General features: G+C 43.8%; 1 protein-coding gene across 1 annotated transcript in view; it reads left to right on the top strand.

Annotated features, from left to right (window-relative positions):
* Window positions 1-21043, top strand: part of Blmh (bleomycin hydrolase) — a 41464-nt gene extending 20421 nt beyond the window's left edge. Inside the window, exons 7-12 of the mRNA XM_005067370.4 lie at window positions 30-185; window positions 997-1155; window positions 1259-1326; window positions 2850-2967; window positions 6389-6458; window positions 20132-21043. Of these exons, the coding sequence (XP_005067427.1) occupies window positions 30-185; window positions 997-1155; window positions 1259-1326; window positions 2850-2967; window positions 6389-6458; window positions 20132-20283 (723 nt within the window). The 3' untranslated portion in view covers window positions 20284-21043. The remainder of the gene's footprint in view (window positions 1-29; window positions 186-996; window positions 1156-1258; window positions 1327-2849; window positions 2968-6388; window positions 6459-20131) is intronic.

Below are 21043 nucleotides of genomic sequence, written 5' to 3' on the forward strand. Positions count from 1 at the left end.
GAAACTCTTAATCATTCCTTCTCTTACAGATATTCCGAGTAGTGTGCATCTGTTTGGGTAACCCACCAGAGACCTTCACCTGGGAGTATCGAGATAAAGATAAAAATTACCACAAGATTGGCCCCATAACACCCTTGCAGTTTTACCAGGAACATGTGAAGCCACTTTTCAATATGGAAGATAAGGTTAGAGACTGGTGTCGGAAGCTGCTGGCTGTTTACTTTCAAGTGTCTGTTGTTTACAGAGAGTATAATATTACCAGGTTTATGTGCACATCTGTCAAACTAAATGCTAAAGAAACTTTTTGTTTTCATTCTCTGAAGTTCATATGCACTTGACACCAGGAGTGTTTCTCTTCAGAGAATTTCTGACTCTAGGCCAAGAGTCAGTTTATACCCACATCCCCAACCTTCTTCCCTGCAATTTAGGATCCAGATCAATCTCAGGCACAAAGTAAAATGCTGGTATATTGGATATTGTGTATAGGCTCAGAGCACCCTAATCTGCTGGCCTTTCTGGCAACTTTGTTGTTAAAGGAGGCATCCACTGTTGGCTGTTCTTCTTTCTTCTGTGTCTGTCTAGCAGGATGATCAGGGCCTCCTTCTTTGATGGGCTTTTTGACCCTCTTCCAAGAAAATTGCATTGCTACACATTGAGCCTCTCTTACACTTTGAGGAAGGGCCTGTGGCAATGTTCCATGAGTGATGCCTTTTGGGTTATATGCAGAATTAATTAGGGGGCAGTTTTTAACCAGTAGGGAAGACAGGTAGAGACAGCTCTCAAGTGTGTTCTTTGTGCTAATAGAATATGCAGTGCCCTTTATATGTGCTTGGCCAGCTTTTGTTTGTTACTTTTGCCTTGTGGCTGTAGTGTTTATTCTTGTAGTTAGAGGTGATGAGCTTGTTGTAGTCATAGCAACCTAGCAGAGAGGGTTGTTGTGTCTTGCTTGACATCTTTGGTTTTGTGCTCTAATATACATGTTCTTAATCTCAAAAGATTTGTTTTGTGAATGACCCACGGCCCCAGCACAAGTACAATAAATTGTACACAGTAGACTACTTGAGCAATATGGTTGGAGGGAGAAAAACGCTGTATAACAACCAGCCCATTGACTTCTTGAAAAAGATGGTTGCTGCCTCCATCAAAGATGGAGAGGTTAGTACTGCCTTAAGTTTCTGTGTCTCCCACATGGGGGTTAACATAGCTGCTTCTTTCCTTTTCACTACTTTGGTTTATGTTGACTTTCTTCTATTTCTAGGCTGTGTGGTTTGGCTGTGATGTTGGAAAACACTTCAATGGCAAGCTGGGCCTCAGTGACATGAATGTGTGAGTGCACGGAATTCGAATAGAAAGTTCTTTGTGGGTTGTTGCTGTTGGAGTGCACTCTTGTACAAAATACCTCTTCTGAGGTTCATCAAGACATTGAGGCTGGCCTAAGGGTGGGCCTTTTTCTGCATCTGTGAAGTTGTGGCTCCTGACAGAGACCGCACATGTAGCTGCTGTAACCCAGGAAACCAAGATCATACTAGAGAGAACTCTCTGGTGTTCCTAAGACACTAGCCTATGTGGGAAAGACACTGAATATGCAGTGGGTTGCCCAGAAAGCTGTGGGGCACACTTGGGGTGTAATGAGACACTTTCCAGAGCTCTTTTATTGGTCTTTAAATGCTTCTCTAACTTTAATGCCCTATATATTTTCTCTTTAGGACAAGCTTGGCTAATTTATATATTTACCTTAGATCATTCTCCTTCATCTTTGGTGACATTGAAGGTTCATTTCCAAGCTGAATCAGACAAGATTCCTTGGTTTTAAAATATATCATTTTAGGGGCTGGAGAGATGGCTGAGCGTGGTTAAGAGCACTTACTGCTCTTGCAGAGGACCTGAATTCAGTTCCCAGCTAATGTCAGACAGCTCATAGCTACCTGTAGCTCCAGTTCCAGGAGATCTGATGTTCTCTTCTGACCCACATGGGCACCCACAGATGTATGACATATACTCAAACACACACACGAAATCTTTACAAAAGTAAATACATCATTTTAGATTTACACATAAATAATTGTTACTAGTAGGAGTAATGTCTTGATGGTTAAAAGGAAAGAAATTCTAATGGTGAGATTTTATGGTTTTATATTTGAAATCAGTTTCCAACATTTTAGCATTTATGTATTTAAATTTTACTTTCAGAGCAAAGTGTGGTGGCACAGGCCTGTGGAGGCAGGAAGGATCAAGAGTTCAAGTCAAGCTCTGCTATATAGTGAGTTCAAGGCCAGCCTGGGCTATATATGTATATATATAAGACCCTACCTATAAACTAATTCCACGGTCAGTGGTTTGATTCAAAAACCAGGAGGGTCTACCAACTTGAAAGAGACCATTTCTATAAGAAGTTACTTCAAAAGACTTTTCATTTTTTGAAAGAAAGTTTTCTTGCCCAGCATGGTAGTGCACAGCCAGCACTCAGGAGGCAGAGGCAGGCGGATCTCTGAAATGGAAGGCAGCGTGGTCTACAAAGTGAGTTCCAAGACAGTCAGAGCTATGTACAGAGACTCTGTCTCAAACAACAACAAAACCCAAACAAAAAAATGAAAAAAGAAAGTAAGTTTTCTTTCTAAAATAACAGTATAAATTGAACTAGTCAACATTTACTATTGAGAGTTTATATTTAGTCTCCTCTTAATTGTCCTGCATACTGTAGTGACGTATAAGGAGTGGTACCCACTGATACTGATTCTCTCTGTGCTGGTTCTTTGCAGAGCCACTCCTTTGGAGCTGTCAGGCTCCATGTCCTCGTGTACTTAGGCTGGCTACACTCTCTTTATTTTATTCTGTCATTCTTTTTACAGCTATGACCATGAGTTAGTGTTCGGTGTCTCCTTGAAGAACATGAATAAAGCTGAGAGGTTGGCTTTTGGTGAGTCACTCATGACCCACGCCATGACCTTCACTGCTGTCTCAGAGAAGGTAGGCCCCCAGCATGCCACTAATGGGTCTATTGATGTATAAGTGGATCCACATTCTCCTGTAGACTGTCACTTGGTGTTTGGTTACTCGCTCAGTGGTAATAAAAATAATAACATATTTGGGTCAGCAAAAAGTAAAGAGGTAGCTTCTTTTCTGTAATTTGGAAAGTTAGTAAAGGAACTTAGAAAAAGATGTCCTCTAACAAACTTACATAGACTCTTAGAGTAAGTATCTTGATGGCCTTGTTCAGACATAACCTTCTTTGCATTGGTCATCCAGATTCACAAGTTACTGTTGTACACAGCAATTTGTGGCCTCCATGCCCATCACTGGATTTATACATAGCCATAGAACTTGGGGTGTAAATGCTTTGAGTTCTCTGTGAATGATGCTACTGTTGTTTCTTGGACCCTTTCACAAATAAGCTTCAGTCTAGGCTGCAGAATGGTCAGGGAGCACAGAAGAGAGAATACTGAGCTACATTGGCTCTTTACCCTCACAAGCAAACATGTTCTTTCTCCAGCACCATCACCAGAAAAGCACCCACAGGCTACCTACCTTACCTAAATTACTTTAGGAAATACTTTGTAGTTGATTTTGCTATGCTGCCCACTAGATTTATGAAACTAAAACATGTAGAAATAATCTGATATATGGTTATGCCAGACTTTCTTAACTATCCTCCTAGAATTCCTGATATTTCTGAGGCTTTTGTCTGAATTGTTTGTGTGCTCTTTAGGCAAAACTGAGTGGGATGAATTTTTCATGGTATAGCTTTCTCCCATCCCTTCCAGCTACTTCATTTGAGGGTCATCTTTTGACCTCACAGTGTTGCAGAGCCTTGTGCTCTCTTACTCAAATCCAGATCTTAGCTGGTGGCTGTGGTGCTCTCTTTTGCAGTCCCAGCCCTGGGGAGTGTGAGCCAGAAAGACTGTGTGCCAGAGCCCAGTTTTGTCTGTACTTCATGACTGTGCCTCAAAATGGAAGAATCCAAAACCAAAACCTAATCTTATAGGCTTAATTACATTTATATAAGTTATAGAGTTTGGTCTCTAATAAGACTCTTAGATGTTCTCACTTTTGAAATCAGGTGCAGTGTGGTATATAAGACACCCTGAACTAATTAGGCAGCCACCACTCCTTCCTGCTCCTCTTGAACTTTTCTTAAATTGATACAGAAGGTGAGGTCTTACAGCCAGGGGGCTGTTTTCTTCATCATTGTATTTCCTCAGCTCTATAGGTAGAGGGGTCCCTACACCAGGACACAGACAGGTGTGTGGAGTGCAGCTGCAGTTGCCTCTGTAGATTGGGAAAGCCATTCATACAGCAACACACTCCTACACATACATTTTTTTAAAAAGGAAAACATTTGCCAAGCATTGTAGCTCAAGCTTGTAATTTTAACATTCAGGAGATGGAGGCAGGATGATTGCCATGAGTTTGAGGCTAGCCTGGCTATAGTATGAGATTTTTATCTCAAAAAAAAAAGTAAGAAAAAAGTTTTCTTTCCTACAACTGTGAGTTTTCAATCACTAAAACTAGTTTGAATTGTTTTAATGAGCATACTGAGATAAATGCACACTAGTGATATATTCCTAAAATGTCTTTCTGTGTTGATGATTTCATGGAATCTCTATGAAGCAGGACCATGTATCATTCTTGATTTGTCAATGTTATAGTTGACAACTTGGTCTAGGTTGCACAAGAATCCACTGGTAAAATAGAGACCAGCAAACATTGTCAGACTTTGACTGACAGGTGAACAGATGCGATTCTTTTTATTTTATTTTATTTTTAAATTTAAATTAGAAACAAGGGTGCTTCACATGTCAATCCCAGCTCCCTCTCCCTCCCCTCCTCCCACACCCTCCCACCAACCTCCTCCCCTCCCCCAATCCCCACTCCTTTCCCCAGGGAGGGTGAGGCCCTCCATGGGGGTATCCATAGTCTGTCATTTCATCCAGGACAGGGCCTAGATCCTCCCCCAAGAGTCCAGGCTGAGAGAGCAACAGATGCAATTCTAATGATATTTCAGAGGAAAAGAAGAGGGATTACAGTGTTTAGGATAAAGAGCAAAAACAGACATTTAACAAGCCAGGCTCAGCATGGATAATTCCATGTTCTTAGCACAGGTGTTGGATGCCTGTGGATTTGTTTGTTGGCTAAATCTGAGATCTAAGGAACTTGCTAAGAGTAGAGTGTTGGGGTGAGCAAAGCCAGAGGAAACTGAATCCCACGTGGATGACACTCATCCGCAGTGACATGCAAGTGGGAGCTGACAGATGAAATCACTGGAAGATGACACAAGGGTCAGGGCCTTTCTCATGCTACAGAGATGTGAACTGTTCTGACATCAGCAATGTCCTGGGTAAACACAGAGGAAAACGTTTTTCCCAAATGGAGCTTGCCTTTTGTCCCTTTCTGTGTCTCTAATAAAGACTATGAATGAGGGTTATCATGGTAAGTGTCATTGTCTATTTGAGAAGATGAAAATTGAGCTTGTTTTATTAATGAAGACAGAAGAGGGAGAACAGCTGAACTGGCTGGGCTTTGTTTATGAAATTGCTCTTTTTATTTTTGCTTTGCCATTCAGTCTCTTATATTAAATTCGGTATTTATGTAACTGAATCAGTAAAAGAATATATTTGGAGGATATCATTACTTAGATTCCCTAAATAGAAAACTGGTATCATGATATTTTGTTTTGCTTTCTAAGAACTTTGATCAGGTCTTAGAATCTCTCCTAAAATTAGTGCAAACCAAACCTAGTAACTTACATAAATGTAATTAAACCTGTAAGATTAGGTTTTGGTTTTGGATATAGTTCAAACTGGGCTCTGGCACTTAGTCTTCCTGGCTCAGGCTCCCTGGGGCCAGCTTTGTGCTTTGAGGAGTTGCTTCTCTTCATCCACCTTTACTTGGTTCCAGAGATCCAAGTAAGGTGGTCAGGCTTGTGTATCAAGTCCTTCACCGACTAAGCCCTCCAACCAGCCCTGTGTGCTTTTTCTTCTCTGTATAGAATAGAAAGTAAAGGAGGAGATAGATATCATGGGGAGGCGGTGGCTCAGTGGTTGAGGGAGCTTATTGCTCTTTAGAGAATCAGGTTTTGTGTCCCAGCACCCATAGTCAGGGGCTCAGAAACTCCAGCTCCAGAGTGTCTCACACCTGCTGGCCTCTGACGGCACCCACACATATGCGCACGCTCACACACTCACATTACTAAAAACAGATCTTTGAAATGAAAATGGAGGTAGTGTTTCTTATTGTATTTTTTCACCCAAGAGGTTAACATTCCACTAATCCTGGAGTGTCTTCTTGGTGATACATGGCTCTCCTTACTAACAGTATTCTAAGCAGCCTGAGATGACTTAAAACAATGTGACACCAGCTAAGAGAATCTCATTTGTTCACTCTCTGGCAGGATGATCAGGATGGTGCATTTGTGAAATGGAGAGTAGAGAATTCATGGGGTGAAGACCATGGCCACAAAGGTAAGGTTGACTACTAACTCTGAACCTGGGCTCTGCTGTACTCTGTCTCTCTGGGTAGAAAGCTGTTCCAGTGTAGGGGATTTGCCATACGCATCCCTCTGACTTCAATATCCTACAGGAAAATAGCAGGCTCTTGTTTGCCCAGGGTTCCTATGGCCTACATGTCCCTAAGCTCCCAAGTTAACTGAGACCAACATGTGTTGTTATTTGTGCAAACCGTACTAACTCTACGGGACTGTAACAACATCTTGGTTGAATGGAAGGTGGTGAGTCCTTTGTAATGTCCTTGGTATATGGCATTTCATACGTTTTGTCACTGCACTAGCATATTAGAGAGAGAAGTCTTCCAAGAGGGAGAGTGGAATTGGAAAAAGAAACTTTCTGTAGAGATCTCTTAGATTCTCTTATGTTATAAAGCCTAAAGTTACCATTTAAAACTGTTTTTTATCCTGAAATTTCAAACCCTGGTAGAAATCAGAATAAGTTACAATATCAAGTCTAAAGAAAATAACATAGGTATATGCAAGTTGTAGAAAAAATTTAAATATGGATGACTAAAAGAAAATTAAGATCTCTGACCACTGATTAATAGTTGGGCATGTTCTTGGAAACCTTGAGATTGTTTTGTTGATTTATAAAAGCTTTTTAAAGATTGTTTTTATGCTTTACATTTTAGAGCTTCAAGCTAAAAATGGGGCTGGGGGGTATAGCTCAATGGTAGAGTGCTCGCTTAACAGGCTCAGGGCACTATCTAGTCAATCCTTAGTATGGACAGAGCTGGGGAGGTGAAGGAAGGAGAGAGGGGGAAAGTCAGGTGTATAGCACAGCTCTGATACCTCAGCAGGACTGAGTGTTCAGTCATCCTGGGCAACTTAGGGAGGGAGGCCCTTTTGCAAGACAGAATCCCAGAGTGGGCTGGGCATGTAGCACGGTAGTAGAGGGCTTACCTATGCATAAGGCCCTACCTAGGACATCCCCAATATCGTAAAACAAAAGTAGTAGCTGTAGTGACATGTGATAAGACCACATACATGTGTGGGCTGGTGGTGTTTTATGGCCAGCTCTTTCTCAGCATCTGTCTTCCTTACTTTTGGAGAAAATGTTAACCACACAGCCTGCTAGACTGGGGACAAGAATAAAGGAGAGTGTGTGGAAACCAGAGGTGCAAGGTAGACACTTAGAACCAAACTTAAGCACATATTTCTTCCAACAGGACTCAAAACAGCTCAGAAGCAGGGAGGGTTTGATCTCAGCCTTCCTTCCGTCTGTGTTAGAATAGTGATTTTCAAAATTAATTAATTAAAAAGAATGGTGATTTTCAACTGTGTTCTTCAGAATGCTGATGTCCAAGGCCAGAAGCTAGAGGGGAGGAGGTTGAAAGTGACGGGATGATGCTTCTCTTGCTCATGTTTGGAAACTGTCTGAGACTAGCTGAGGAACTGAGTGTGACAGCACTTCAGTATCTGAGTGGCCCAGCCCTGTCTGTCTGTGATGGCCAGCATCTGAGACTATTTAACTATCCATCAAAGTCTCTTCCTTCTCATGAAAATGATCACTGGTAGATTTTGGCTAGCATCCCTAGGAGTTGGTGTGAAGCTTGGCAGCCCCGTGTTTATATAAACAAACACAAGCCCTATTAGTGCACTTCTGTCAGTGTTTGGTGTGACATGTCCCTCCTATGATTCTGTAATTTTTAAATGCACTGTTATGAATTATAATGCGGTAGTTTTTAAAAAGTATGTTTTCTTAATAGGTAAATTATTCATTTTACTACAAATATAATTGACATCTGGGAGTAGAGAGGTTTTAAGCTTTAACAAAGCTAGCAAAAAGAGTGAAAGGTACTCTGTTAAATCTATAAGTCAGTGATGGTCAAGAAATAGAAATGAATATAGCATGTCTTTCTGTACCACCAGCCAGCTCCCAAATAACAACACAGAGATGTCTTATTAATTATAAAAGTCTGGCCATTAGCTTTGACTTATCCCTCTAGCTCCAATAACTTAAATTAACCCATGTATGTTAATCTGTGGTCTGTCAAGTGGCCTACCACTGTTCCATCTTGCATCTCTTGTTTCTTCCTATCTCTCCCACATGCCTAGATTCCTCCTCCTCTTCCTTTCTCTCCCCAGAAGTCCCACCTATACCTCCTGCCTAGCTATTGACTGTTCAGCTTCTTATTACACCAGTCAGAGCAAAACATTTTCACACAGTGTACAGATATCCCACAACAAATGAACACTTATGTTCCCTGGCAGGGAGATGCACAAAGGTGGTTTCCCAGAGAGAGGCTCGTCCATTGCACTCCAGTGTTGACCCCCTGCAATGTCCCCAAATGCAGAAAACTCACCTGCATAATCTGTAGCAGTAGGAACTAAGTTCATGCTTCTCCCATTTTAATTTTTTTTTAAAAGAAAGGGATACTTGTGTTTAAAAGGATTGGATTACTTGTAGCAAACCTAAAATACTCTTGCTTCAGGTGAACCTCTCTGGCTCTTGGCTCATCTTTGTAAATAGGGTTACATCCAAGAAAAGGACTAAAGTTACAGCTTGCTTTTTTGGCATTTTCATTCTGTGACATCACTAGGTTTTAGATAGAAGAAAGGATGGATACTCATAAAGCTAGGAGAGTGTTCTGTGTTTTGTGTATTTTACTACTCTGAAGCTAAATACTTGCCTCGGAGAAGATTCTGGCCACTTTGCTAGCTTTTCCTTCAGTTGAACCCTTTTGCCCTGTGCAGTGCAGGTTTAACTTCCCAGTCTCACAGCCTCTGTTATGTTGAGAGAAGCAGGGTCTTCACACTTACACTCTGTGGAATCGTCACTGTTTAGCGAAGGCTGAATACTGTTTTGGTTGTTGTTCTCAAATAGCTAACATGCCTGAGATTATAGAGCCACAGAGATAAGAGATTGAACTGGGGATGGGCAAGGAATAGTTCCTTCAAAGCCAAAGTAAATAACTCTTATGTGTTTCTTGGTAATGTCCTTCCTGACTTTAACAGGAAGGAAGGAAAACATGATCTAATTGTGTTGGCATACTTGGCCTGACCTTTGGAGAGCACCTAGTGAGTTATTCTGCTGACAATGTATGTTTACTCCAGCAGGGTCCTCCTGCCCATTATTCTGGTGGGCATTGGCTGGCCCCATGGAGGCAGGCCTTGTAATTTGTGTGAAGCAGGACCCTGGGGTCTTGTTTCTATAGACATTATTAACAGTGTGTTACTGCTCTCTTTGGGATTTCTGGGTGTTAAAACCCATGTTTCTGAAAAGCAGCTTTCATACAAGCTGGAAATAAGCAAGGAAAGATACCTGGGCAGGGTGCTCTTGCTCTTTCCCCTGGCCTGGCTTGTCTTCTCCATCGGCATGTCCCTGGCATTTCCTGCCCAGAGACTACAGGGTAAATCAGATAACCTGCTTCACGAAGTGGGCAGAGGCCTCTTCTGACCAAGAGAGGCAGAGGGAGGTTTGGGTCTTGCCTTGCTGCACCAGTTGAGTTACTTGGTGTTGGTGAGTGTGAGCGCTCACAGTTGGCTGCTCTAGGAGTGGAATGCATGGTGAGCAGGCATCCCACACAGGTGTTTTCCTCCCTGCTTGAATGGGGATCATGAGGAAAGAGACTGTGGGATTTGCCACCTTAGTTTCAGTTTAAAAGGGTCATCTGGTAAAATATTTTATAAACTGTTTAAAAGTTTAAGTTCGAGGAAATAGTGCTGAAGGTAGTGGCCTATACTGTAACCCTAGTACTTCAGAAGTGGAGGCAGGAAGATTAGGGGCTCAAGGCCATCCTGTGCTGTGTGAGACCTGGTGTCAACCCTCCCCCCCCAAAAAAAAATAATAGAGGAAATTGTCTTTGGGTTCTCTCATCCTTAGTCAGAAATTCACTGAGAGAAAATAGTCTCTAAGAAAATAGTCTTGGTGATCTGTGATGGAGCCAGAGTCAGAGCCCAGCCTGATAGGTTTTCCTGACTGCCAAGCCATGGTTTCTCTGAGTTTCTGTTTTGGCATCTGGCTCAATCACAAGACTCTTTGTGATTGTGGCATCCTGTTTGAATGCTTGGTCTTCAGTTGGTGGAGCTGTTTAGGAAGAATTAGGAGGTGTAGCCTTGTTGGTGAAGGTATCTCACAGGGATTGGTTTTGAGTTTTCAGAAGTCCACACCATTTCCAGCTCTCTCTCCCTCCCTCTCTCTCTCTCTCTCTCTCTCTCTCTCTCTCTCTCTCTCTCTCTCTCTCTCTCTCTCTCTCTCTCTCTCTCTCCTTGGTGACAAGAAACAGTGGCTGAGGGGACATAAGACTCTATTCTTTGCTCTTCTGAGACATGGCCTCATATAACTAGTTCTTAGTGCTTATTCAGTTTGTTTTTTAACACATTGTGTATGTGTATCTGTGTGTGTCTTGAGATAGCATACCACTCTAGCCTTGGCTGGCTTTGAACTCTCAGCGATCCTTCTATCTTAGCCTTCTGGGTGCTAAGATTACATGAAAAAGTAAGAGAACAATGTAACTCTTGAGAAGAGATGGTTTACAATACTGCAAATTCTCTTCATTGGATGAAAATCTTAATCTTTTAAAAATTTGTCTCTTAGCAGGGCAGTGGTGACACACACATGCCTTTAATCCCAGCACTCAGGAGACAGAGGCAGGTGGATCTCTACAAGTTCAAGTCAGGTCTGGTCTATAGAACTAGTTTAGGATAGCCAAGGCTATAAAAAGAATCTTGTCTTGAAAAAACAAAACAAAACAAAATCTCTTGTTTTTCATTTTGAGCCAAGAAGAGTTTTGCACATTCAGATTGCTTTGCATCTTTCAGGTACATGAGCTTTTAAATTTTTTTTAACCCACATTTTTTATCTTACAAATAAATCTGCCTAGTCTTGATTTAATTTTAGTAAAATATTTAGACTTCCTCCTAAAAAGGAACCCTGTGTTTCCAATTACAGAAACTTCAGCATGTTGGCTGTTAATCAGAAAGACACTTACTTGCCAATTTATATTATATCCTTTATTATATCCAACATTGTGACCAATAAGTGTCTCACTAGCTGAACAGCATATAGTTTTGAAAGCAGTATACTCCAAGTTTAGTACAAGACTCACTGCATTTCTGTGGTCTTATACTGTGGAAGCAGGTGTGCTGTGGTGACACCCTGACTGCCGGCGCCTGGTCAGATCCTCGAAGGGCCCTGCATGCTCCTGCTTTCTCCCTGTGCTCCCAGCAGCAGTGGGTTGCTCTTTCTGTAGAAGGGGTGTTAAGGTTTCTCTGCAGCTGTCAAAGGAAGTAATGAGTAAAGCTTTGCTTGGACTGTATATGGCCGTCACTCAAACTCCAGAGTTAGTGAGTATTCCATGTTTCTGGCAGAGGTATCCAACATAGATCCTTAGATGGTACCTTGCCTTATAAAATTGGGTTCGCTACTATGTGTATGTTTATTTCACAGCATGGTGTCCTGGTAGGTTGCACCTATGCTATGTGTAGAACACTTGAGGCTTACTGAAAGATTTTGATGTGTACCGGTTGCATGGGATTGGGTCTCATGGATTCCTTAGTCATATACGGCTTACAGAGAACAACTGATATTTGCTGATGTGTTTAAGACTCACATTGGGCAAAATAATATAAAAATTCAAATAGTATAAATGATATGTGACATGCAGTTAAACTGGCTGTATAATATTATGAGCTAAAGGCAGAGGACTTTGATCTCCTGGAATTGGTTGAGTTTGTTACTTCACAGCAGAGTGTTTCATGTTTCTCCACGATTGCTTGACTTAGCTGCTGCCCATCACATCTGGGGAGTTCAGTTCTTTGAGAAGGCCTTTGCATTACTAATCTTAATTAGCTAAATGCCTGGATGGCTTGGGTTGAAAACCAGTCCATGTGAGTGGAATAGAGGAAGCACAGGCTGTGTGGGTCAAGGTGCTTCTTTATTGACATGCAGGACTTGAGACAGCTGTCATTGTGGGCACAGGCATACGCTACAGATCCAAGGCTTCAGACCTGAGAGAATTCCTCTCCTAGTTAACAAAATGTTATGTGTGTATTGTGCTTTTTTCTTGCAAAAGAATCTACTAAGTAGTGTTTTGTACTGTGGATGGAGGATCAGCATAGAATTGGGAGCTAGGATGTGTGGCGGCCTCCAAGTGTCCCACCATCCGTTGGCTTTGTGTGGTGTTGTGGTGGTGTTGAGCCTGCATGTGAGTTTCTCATCTCTAAAGCTGGTGTGTAACTGTTACGTGAAGTGCAAAGGAAGCATACCACAGCCTTGGCTGCTGTCATTAACGCTCTAGACTGATGGGAGCAGGAACACCGGCTCACTCACTTTCTCCTTTGGAAAGGACTGTCTGTCTTGCCCATGGGTCTGGCTTCAGAGCTTTGAGAATACAATCTCGGCATGACTAGTATTACATCACAGTTATAGTGTAAGCTTGGTTTCGTGAGAAAGGGTAGTAAAGCTGGACAAACCTGGCTGCTGAGGAAAAGCCATTAGCAGTGGCATCAACTCACATTTATCAATGGTATGCATAGACCGTGATGGGATGAATATCCCTGACCCTCAGAGGAATTTATACTGTATCTCCTGGGACATGGGGACAGGATTTGAAGAGAGCTGTGATGTGACAGAAGTGGCATTCATGGTGTGCTCCTCAGACTGTACAATACAGGACAATTAGACCGAGAAAAGCAAGATGATTTCTCCAGGAGGCAGGTGACTGCAGAGAGGAAGGGCTGGGCATGGTGCCTCAGTGGGAGATGTGGTAATGCAGTGCTGAGGTTACTGAGAAGGTGAGGGTGGAAAGGCTACCGCAGCAGCCAGGGTGTGGGTGTTTGGGAGATTGGGGGCCATAGTAATGCAATGGCAGAACAGTCAAAGCAAAGGGAAGGGCTTTGGGCTTAGATGCACAGGCCGTTTCAGGAACTTAAGGAGACTGGGATGCCTGCACTGTGTCCTGTGTGCCAAAGCAGCATTTCACTTTGTTATTCTGGTTGAGGTTGTATCTTGTTCTGTCTCTTTGTCTCTGTGTGTGTCTGTGTGTGTGTGTGTAACAAACACGGGAATAAGTGCAGGGTAACAACAGAATGGTGAGTAGGAAAGTGAACTGTGGGCCCTCCTTAGGAGTTCTCCAGGAGGACACAGCTTGATGAAGAGTAGGACTTCTTGCCAGGGCTGTGGAGAGGCTAGCTAGGGAGTCGGTAGCTCAGACAACAGTTCTTGACATTTGGAGCATGCTTTGGGCAAGTCAGAGGTGTGTGGCCAAGCAGTAATGTGGCCTGTCATCCAGGGAGCTTACCCTATAACAAGGAGTGATTTTGGGGGGGGGGGGGTACAGGGGCAGAGAAAAGTTACCTGTGAAATCAGACCCTTGGGCAGGAAAGACCCTGGCCTAACCCAGTCACGTGTAGTGTCATACTTGCTGGGCTTTCATTCAGGGTCCAGGGAGAGGGGCCTTGAGCATTGAAGTAAGCAGATATCTCTCACTACTTAGGGAAGGACACTTCCTTGGGGTGGGTGCACTTTGGCTTATTGAATTTTGTTATGGTTTTTAAAAGTCTAAATGGAAGCCGGATATGGCGCACACTTTAATCCCAGCACTCAGGAGGCAGAGACAGTCAGTTCTAGGCCAACCTGGTCTTGAGTTCAGGACAGTCAAGGACAGCTAAGGCTGTCTCAAAAAAAGGGGGGGGGGGGTATAAATGGGACCAGTGAAGTGGGGTAAAGGACCCTGCTGCTAAACCTTAACTGTGGGATTGGTTTCTGAGATCCACATGGTGGAAGGAGAAAGCCGTCTCCCTTAAGTTGCCTCTGACTCCTACTCCATGGCATGTTTGCACAGTCAAGTAATATAACTGAAACACGGTTAAAGATACCCAGACAGCCCTCCTTTACTGTGCTTGCTGGTTCACCCTGCCTTACTTTTCCTGTGCCTTTAGCAGGGCCACCTTGCCTTCTCTAGCCTTTGTGTCTGAGAGAGGCCACCCATAATATCCGGCTCTACAGATATTTCTATTATCAGCAAAGGGTCATGACCATGAATATGTCCTCGGCCCAGCCAGACGTCTGTGTCTAGTCTGGAGGGAGAAGCGGCTTCTTAGGTCACCATCCAAGTGACAGTCACAAGTGAAAGTGGTTATTTCCCTCTGCCTTTTTCTTTATAAACATTAATCTATTACAAAGAGCAAGACAGAGCTCTGATAATTTGTTGCCTTTCTTTTTGTTAAGAGGCTTTTGTTTTTTAATATGTGTATATCTCTGTGTGTATTTGCGCTAGAAGAGGGTGGGTATTGGATCCCCTGGAGCTAGTTACAGATGGTTATGGGCCACCCAACATGGGTTCTGAGAACTGAACTCACGTCTGGAAGAGCCACATGGCTCTTAACTGTTGAGCCATCTCTCCAGCCTCTACTGCTTTTCTTTGAATGTCTCCGTACATGTATTTGTATGTGTGCACACTTGGGTCTGTGCATACATGCTGCAGCCAGCGTATGGAAGGTAGAAGGCAACTTGAATTCACTCTACCATGTGAGTTGCAAGTATCACACTCAGGTCATTGAACTTGGCAGCAAGTGTCTTTACCCACTAGACCATCTTGAGAGCCCTCAGATACAAGAAAACTTAAAAATGGCTTGGGCAAACCCACAGGAAGGTTGGCAGTTAGCTACACGAGTGCTGGTAAAAGCAAGTGGAACAGACTCAGTTCCAGAAGCATTGTTAGTGTTAGTAGTATTCCTGAGCATGAGCAGACAGCCCAGACTCCAGTGGTGGAGTGGATGATTCACACAGACTTGACACTTGAAGTGAGAATGAGCTAGAATGACAGGGAGGAGAGGAACTGGAAAAACAGTGTGTGGTGCTTTATCCCTTAGGATGCAGTCTGCAGGTACTTTTGAAAGTTTCTCTTCCTCTTCTTACCTTGTTTCTAAAAACATTTTCTTGTAGTAAACTTGAATTATTTGAATAACTTTTGTTTGTTTTGTTTTTTGAGACAGGATTTCTCTGTACACACCTTTGTTGACCAGGCTAGCCTTGAACTCACAGAGATATGTCTGCCTCTGCCTCTTGAGTGCTAGGATTAAAGGCATATGCCATCACCAACCAGCTAAATTATTTGGGTAACTTTTTAAGTAGCCAAAAAATAATAGAACCTGTCAAATATCTGGGAGAGAACATCTATTAGTCATGGCATGACATGCTGTTTAGTTAGTCTTGGAATGTGTGTGTACAGTACATGTACTGTGTGCGGAGCCCTCCATTTGTAACAGCAGAGGATATACTGCTTACTCTTTGTTTGTTTGTTTGTTTTTTGAGACAGGGTTTCTCTGTGTAGCTTTGGATCCTATCTTGGCACTTGCTCTGTAGACCAGACTGGCCTCGAACTCACAGAGATCCACCTGCCTCTGCCTCCAGAGTGCTGGGATTAAAGGCGTGCGCCACCACCACCACCTGGCATGTCTGCTTTACTCTTCAAAACTTTTCCAAGTTGCTATGTGTCTTTGCAGTGTCATCGCAGTGGCTAGTGATGTTCTGTAAGGTGTCTCTCTAACTCTGTCTTAGTTTGGACCCGAGACAGGTGGGTTTCAGTTTCCTTTCTGGGAGCCTTGCTGCATCCTGAGTTAGGGTGTCAGGTGACACGTTGGCATCCCTAGGTCTGTACAGCTGAACACTCTCACCAGAGCTGAGCAGGTAATGTCTCACTTACTTATATAGAAAGTCTCATTACATTGCTCAGGCCAGCCTCAAATGTATGGTCTTCCTGTCTGGGCCTCTCTGTGCTGGCATTACAGGTGTGCACAGCAAGCTTATGACTTGACTTAAAGATTTACTTATTTTATGTATATGGTACTCTATCTGCATATACACCTGCAGGCCAGAAGAGGGCATCAGATCCTGCTATAAGATGGCTGTGAGCTACCATGTGGTTGCTGGGAATTGAACTTAGGACCTCTGGAAGAGGAGCCAATGCTCTTAACTGCTGAGCCATCTCTCCAGCCCCTTTTCCCTTTTTAATAACAAAATAATGATTAACTACAAATTGTCAGGTGAAGTATGTCTTAGAACAAAGATGAGAAAAATTAGGAATTATTTCTAGTTCATAAATGCCAGTGTTGGGGCTGGAGCTGGCTCAGCAGCCAAGAGCACACTGCTTCTTTCCTGAGGACCCGGGTTCAGTTCTCAACGCCCACTCAAGCAGACAGACAGCCCACAGCCACCTGTAACTCAGCACCAGGAGATCCAACTTCCTCTTCTGACTCCATGGTCTATACTGTGTGTATACAACCCGATACATATGTATAATTAGAAACAAAATAATTTCAAAATATGTATTAGTTAAAAAATAAATGGTAATGTTCTGTTGTTTAATATAGTTTGCAAGGTTTAAATCTCAGACCCCCTGGCAAAGGGTCAGAAACTCCAGTAAGCTCTCCCATCCATAAACCAGCCATCCGGGACTGTTACGTAAGTGAGCTTCAGCACCCGGCTCTGTAGCTTTATCCCAGGCCCTGCCTGCCCTCCAGTGGGTTCTGCCCTCTCCCATCAGAACTCAGCAGCATTGCCAACTGCCTTAGGAATTGCTTGTTTATTTTATTGTATTTGCTCAAAGCTTGTAAGACACTAATGCTTAAGTGAAATTGTATGTCTGAAGTTGACTTCATTATACATCGCATTGTCTGTCTTCCTAAATGTTAACTTTGGGATCCCAATTTGCTGGTCTCTCTTGGGCTGGGAACTGAGCCTTTAATTCAGAGCCCCGTACCCATAGTTTGCTACAGGAGTGCACCACAGCACCCTTGGGCTCCAGACTCTTCTCAGCACTCCTGGTTTCAGCCTCGCTGATCCTAATCTTGGTAAAACTCTGAGACATGCAGTGTCAACAGTTGGAGCTACCATGTCCGTTATCTTCCCAGGGTGCAATTACTTGACAGCCTTCACACTGTGAGGGTGTCGTGGGCCTCAAAGAACTCATATCCTGCAGAGAGAGTCTAATCAAGGCAGGTCCTCTTGGCAGAGACATGGAAAGGGTGGACTACAATGATAGGAGATTTAATTTGTGAGGTCTTAATCTGATCTACTTTTGGAACAAGATAGTGCAGATGTACTTTCTGTCCATTTTCTCTGGGCAGTCTTTGAAGACTCATTTGATTGTGTGGCGATAGTATTGTTAGGACACAGAGCTTTATTACAGGAGTCTGGCTCTGTCATTTACCTGCTTCGCTGCCCAGAGCTGGTCCAGGACATGCTCAGCCTGCACTGTGGGGATGATGGTGTCTAATGTCTCAGATGGTACTGAGTTTTTGAGATGGTCCCGCTTTGTAGCCTAGACTGACCTCAGACTTGTAGTAATTGTCCTGCTTCAGCCTCTTAGTGCTAGGATTCCAGGCATTATCCAGTGCATCTCTTTGGCAGGGCAGATGTTGAGTTTCTCAGGAGTGTATACTTCAGATGTAGTGGCATTGGATTTGGGTAGCACTGATACAGGTAATGGTGAGGCCTGAGTACCTGGCAGAGCAGAGCCAGAGGCCTGGTGGGGAATCAGGGCAGGTTAGAAGCAGCACAGGCTATACTCTGTGTCCTTACCCACTGTTGGAAGAAGCAGCCCTTGATAAGGCTTGGTTCACTCCTGAAAGCACTCGTGTGTGTATGCGCACATGCCTGTGTGATGCTGGGAATGGAACTCAGAGTCCATTGCACAGCAGGCAGATGGTCACCACTGAGCTCATTAGAGTGCTTCTCGTGAGGGGGTGGTCTTGCTGGTATGTGCATGTGAGGAGCTACGTCTTCCTCTATCATCTCCACCCTTAGTTTTTGAGGCTGTATTTCTCACTGAACTGGGAACTTGCTGTGGCTGGCCAGCAAGGCCCTGGGATCCATCTCTCTCCATACACCAGGGTCTTGGTTTCAGGAGCTTACCATCATACCTGGCTTTCTATGTGGGTGCTAGTGATCTGGATGCCAATCCATATTACAACAAGCACTTTACCCACTGAGCCGTCTCCCCAGCCCATAGGACTGTTTAAAACTTAATTTTTAGTATAATAAATAGCAATTGGTATATAGATATAACTTAGGGCTTTTAATTATTTTTTAGATTTACTGAACTTTGTGTGTATGAGTTTCTTCTGCCGATGTGGATGTGTACTACATATGTACTTGGTGCCCTTGGGGATCATAATGCATTGGAATCCCTGGAACTGGAGTGGGTGGTTGTGTCACCATGTTAGTATTGGAAATCAAACCTAGGTCCTCTGCAAGAGCAACAAGTGCTCTAAACCACTGAGCCATCTCTCCAGCCACCTTTAATTATTTTAATAATGAAAGCTGGTCTTGAGGTCAAAGTTTGGAAACCGCTTCAATAGAGAACCCATTTGGAGTTTGGAGGGCGGGTGTGTGTGTGTGTGTGTGTGTGTGTGTGTGTGTGTGTGTGTGTGTGTGTGTGTGTGCACGCGCGCACGTGCCTGTGTGCTAGTGCGTGCGTGAATGCATTTGTCTCTATGTCTCTGTCTGTGTACTAGTTGCTTTGTTTTGTTTTTGAGTCAAGGTCTCATGTAGCCCAGGCTGGCCTTGAACCCACTTTATGGTTTGGAAATCTTGATCTTCTTGCCTTCACTTCCCAAATGCTGCTATTAATGCTGACTTTAGAAGACCTTCTTGGGAGAAACATCTATGTCTTCTCCCTTACTCTTGGTCCTGTGTAGGAATGAATACTACAGATCCAGGTTTACATAAATAGAGAAAAGTGGCTAAGTGTCTATAGCAGGGGCCAGCTGCATCCGGGGTAGTGGGTGTTCTTTCCTGCAAGTCCTTTGATATGCACACAGTGCTCCTGTTTAGGGACATGTCTTGCATGTGCTTGTGCTCTGCACTCCTCCCCTAGCTCATAATCACGCTTTGTTTTTAACATGAAACTTATTAGTCTCATTTTCCTTTTGTTCTTCATACTGCTAGTGGCTTAGGTAGAGTATTTGCCCACATGAGCTTGCTGGAGGTCTAGTCCTGAAGAGGAACTTGTGTGGACCGTGTAGAGGCTGAGAGTCAGGTTAGTCTCTGTAGGAAGAGGCAAGTTGCTGGTATGGTACCTCTGTGCAGTTCCTCATGGAAGGGCCATGCTGGGGAATGTGGTCTATTTCATATCTTGGTGTTGTGGTACTACATATCCCTTTCAGAAAAGCAGGGACTTTATGTTCACTCAGCAAATGAGTGGCTGAGTGAACACACAGGGCATGGTGACATGGCCATCTACATGCCTGTAACAGCTTGGCTGGTTGCTGTAGAAGTAAATCATTCAGGAAGTGCGCCTGTGATACTGGGAGTGTGGGCGAAGTGAGAATGGGCCTGGTGTGCTTTTGTGCTGCCTAGAGATTAGTCCTCCCAGGGTGAATATGAACGAGACACTCTCCACTAACCTGCTGGTGTGCAAGTCAGCACTCACCGTCAGTGGGGAGCTGAGTGTGGGGCAGCGTGGACCTCTCTGAACTGAACTTCCCTAGTATATCAGTTACTCTGAGCCCCCATTTCCTACTTGGTAAAAGTACAGCCATGTCTAGTCTATCTGCTTCAGAGAATTGCTAGTAAGACTGAGGTTCAAAGGACATTACAAGTTCAAGCTGGAAAACATTTTGTAAAAGACCTGCTCTCTGCCTACCCTCTGAACTCACAAGTGCCTCTTTTCTCCTCTCCAGGTTACCTGTGCATGACTGATGAGTGGTTCTCTGAGTATGTCTACGAGGTGGTGGTGGACAGGAAGCATGTCCCGGAAGAGGTGCTGGCTGTGTTAGAGCAGGAGCCCATTGTCCTGCCGGCATGGGACCCCATGGGGGCTTTGGCTGAGTGAGTGGTACTGCTCCAGCTCTTTCCTCCTCCCATGGGATCGGATGTAGCTGCCAAGGACAGATCCAGGGACTGAAACCAAAGTTACATGGGTGGCTGTTCCCACAGGACACAGGCAGACTCTTGGGTTCCCAGTCTCCTCCAAGAACCTCTTTGGGAAAGATGCTTTATGCTGAAACAAAATATTCATAAAGGAAAAAACAGGGGGGCGGGAGATGGGGCCGCACTGTCTGCTCTCCTCATCTCTAACAGCTCAGGATCTCTTAGCATCTTCATCGGATGTAACCGTCCTAACTGTCATGGTCTTCGTCTTTGTAGTAGGCTAATAAGATGAGCAGCTGAGGTGTACGGAGAACAAACAGATCTGTGCTCCTGTTCCTAGAGTAGATTGGGGGAGGGTTAGCTAGGATTTGAATTCTCAGTGCTGCATGCTGCCTCACAGGTCACTGTCCTTCCTACATGGCAGTCACTAATTCAACTTTTGCAGGGTTGCTTCATGTGAGTCTAATAGCCTTAGAAGGGAAGGTTGATCGGGTCTGACATGATTCCTTCCTGTGGGGCACAGCTCCGCTTGGGTCAGCTTAAACAGAGGCTTAGAGCAAATCTTGTCAGGGGCTCAGCTGTGGTCACTGAGGTGCCCCACTGACAGGTTAGCTTGAGTCTCTGTCTTGGGGATTGGGTGGGGAGAGAAAGTGACGCTCATTCTTTCTGATAACTTGATGGTGCTGAGAAGCTTTTGAATAAAATACTTTGCTAAATGAGAA

This window comes from Mesocricetus auratus, unplaced genomic scaffold (genome assembly GCF_017639785.1).
Source record: "Mesocricetus auratus isolate SY011 unplaced genomic scaffold, BCM_Maur_2.0 Super-Scaffold_100007, whole genome shotgun sequence".
Lineage (NCBI taxonomy): Eukaryota > Metazoa > Chordata > Mammalia > Rodentia > Cricetidae > Mesocricetus > Mesocricetus auratus.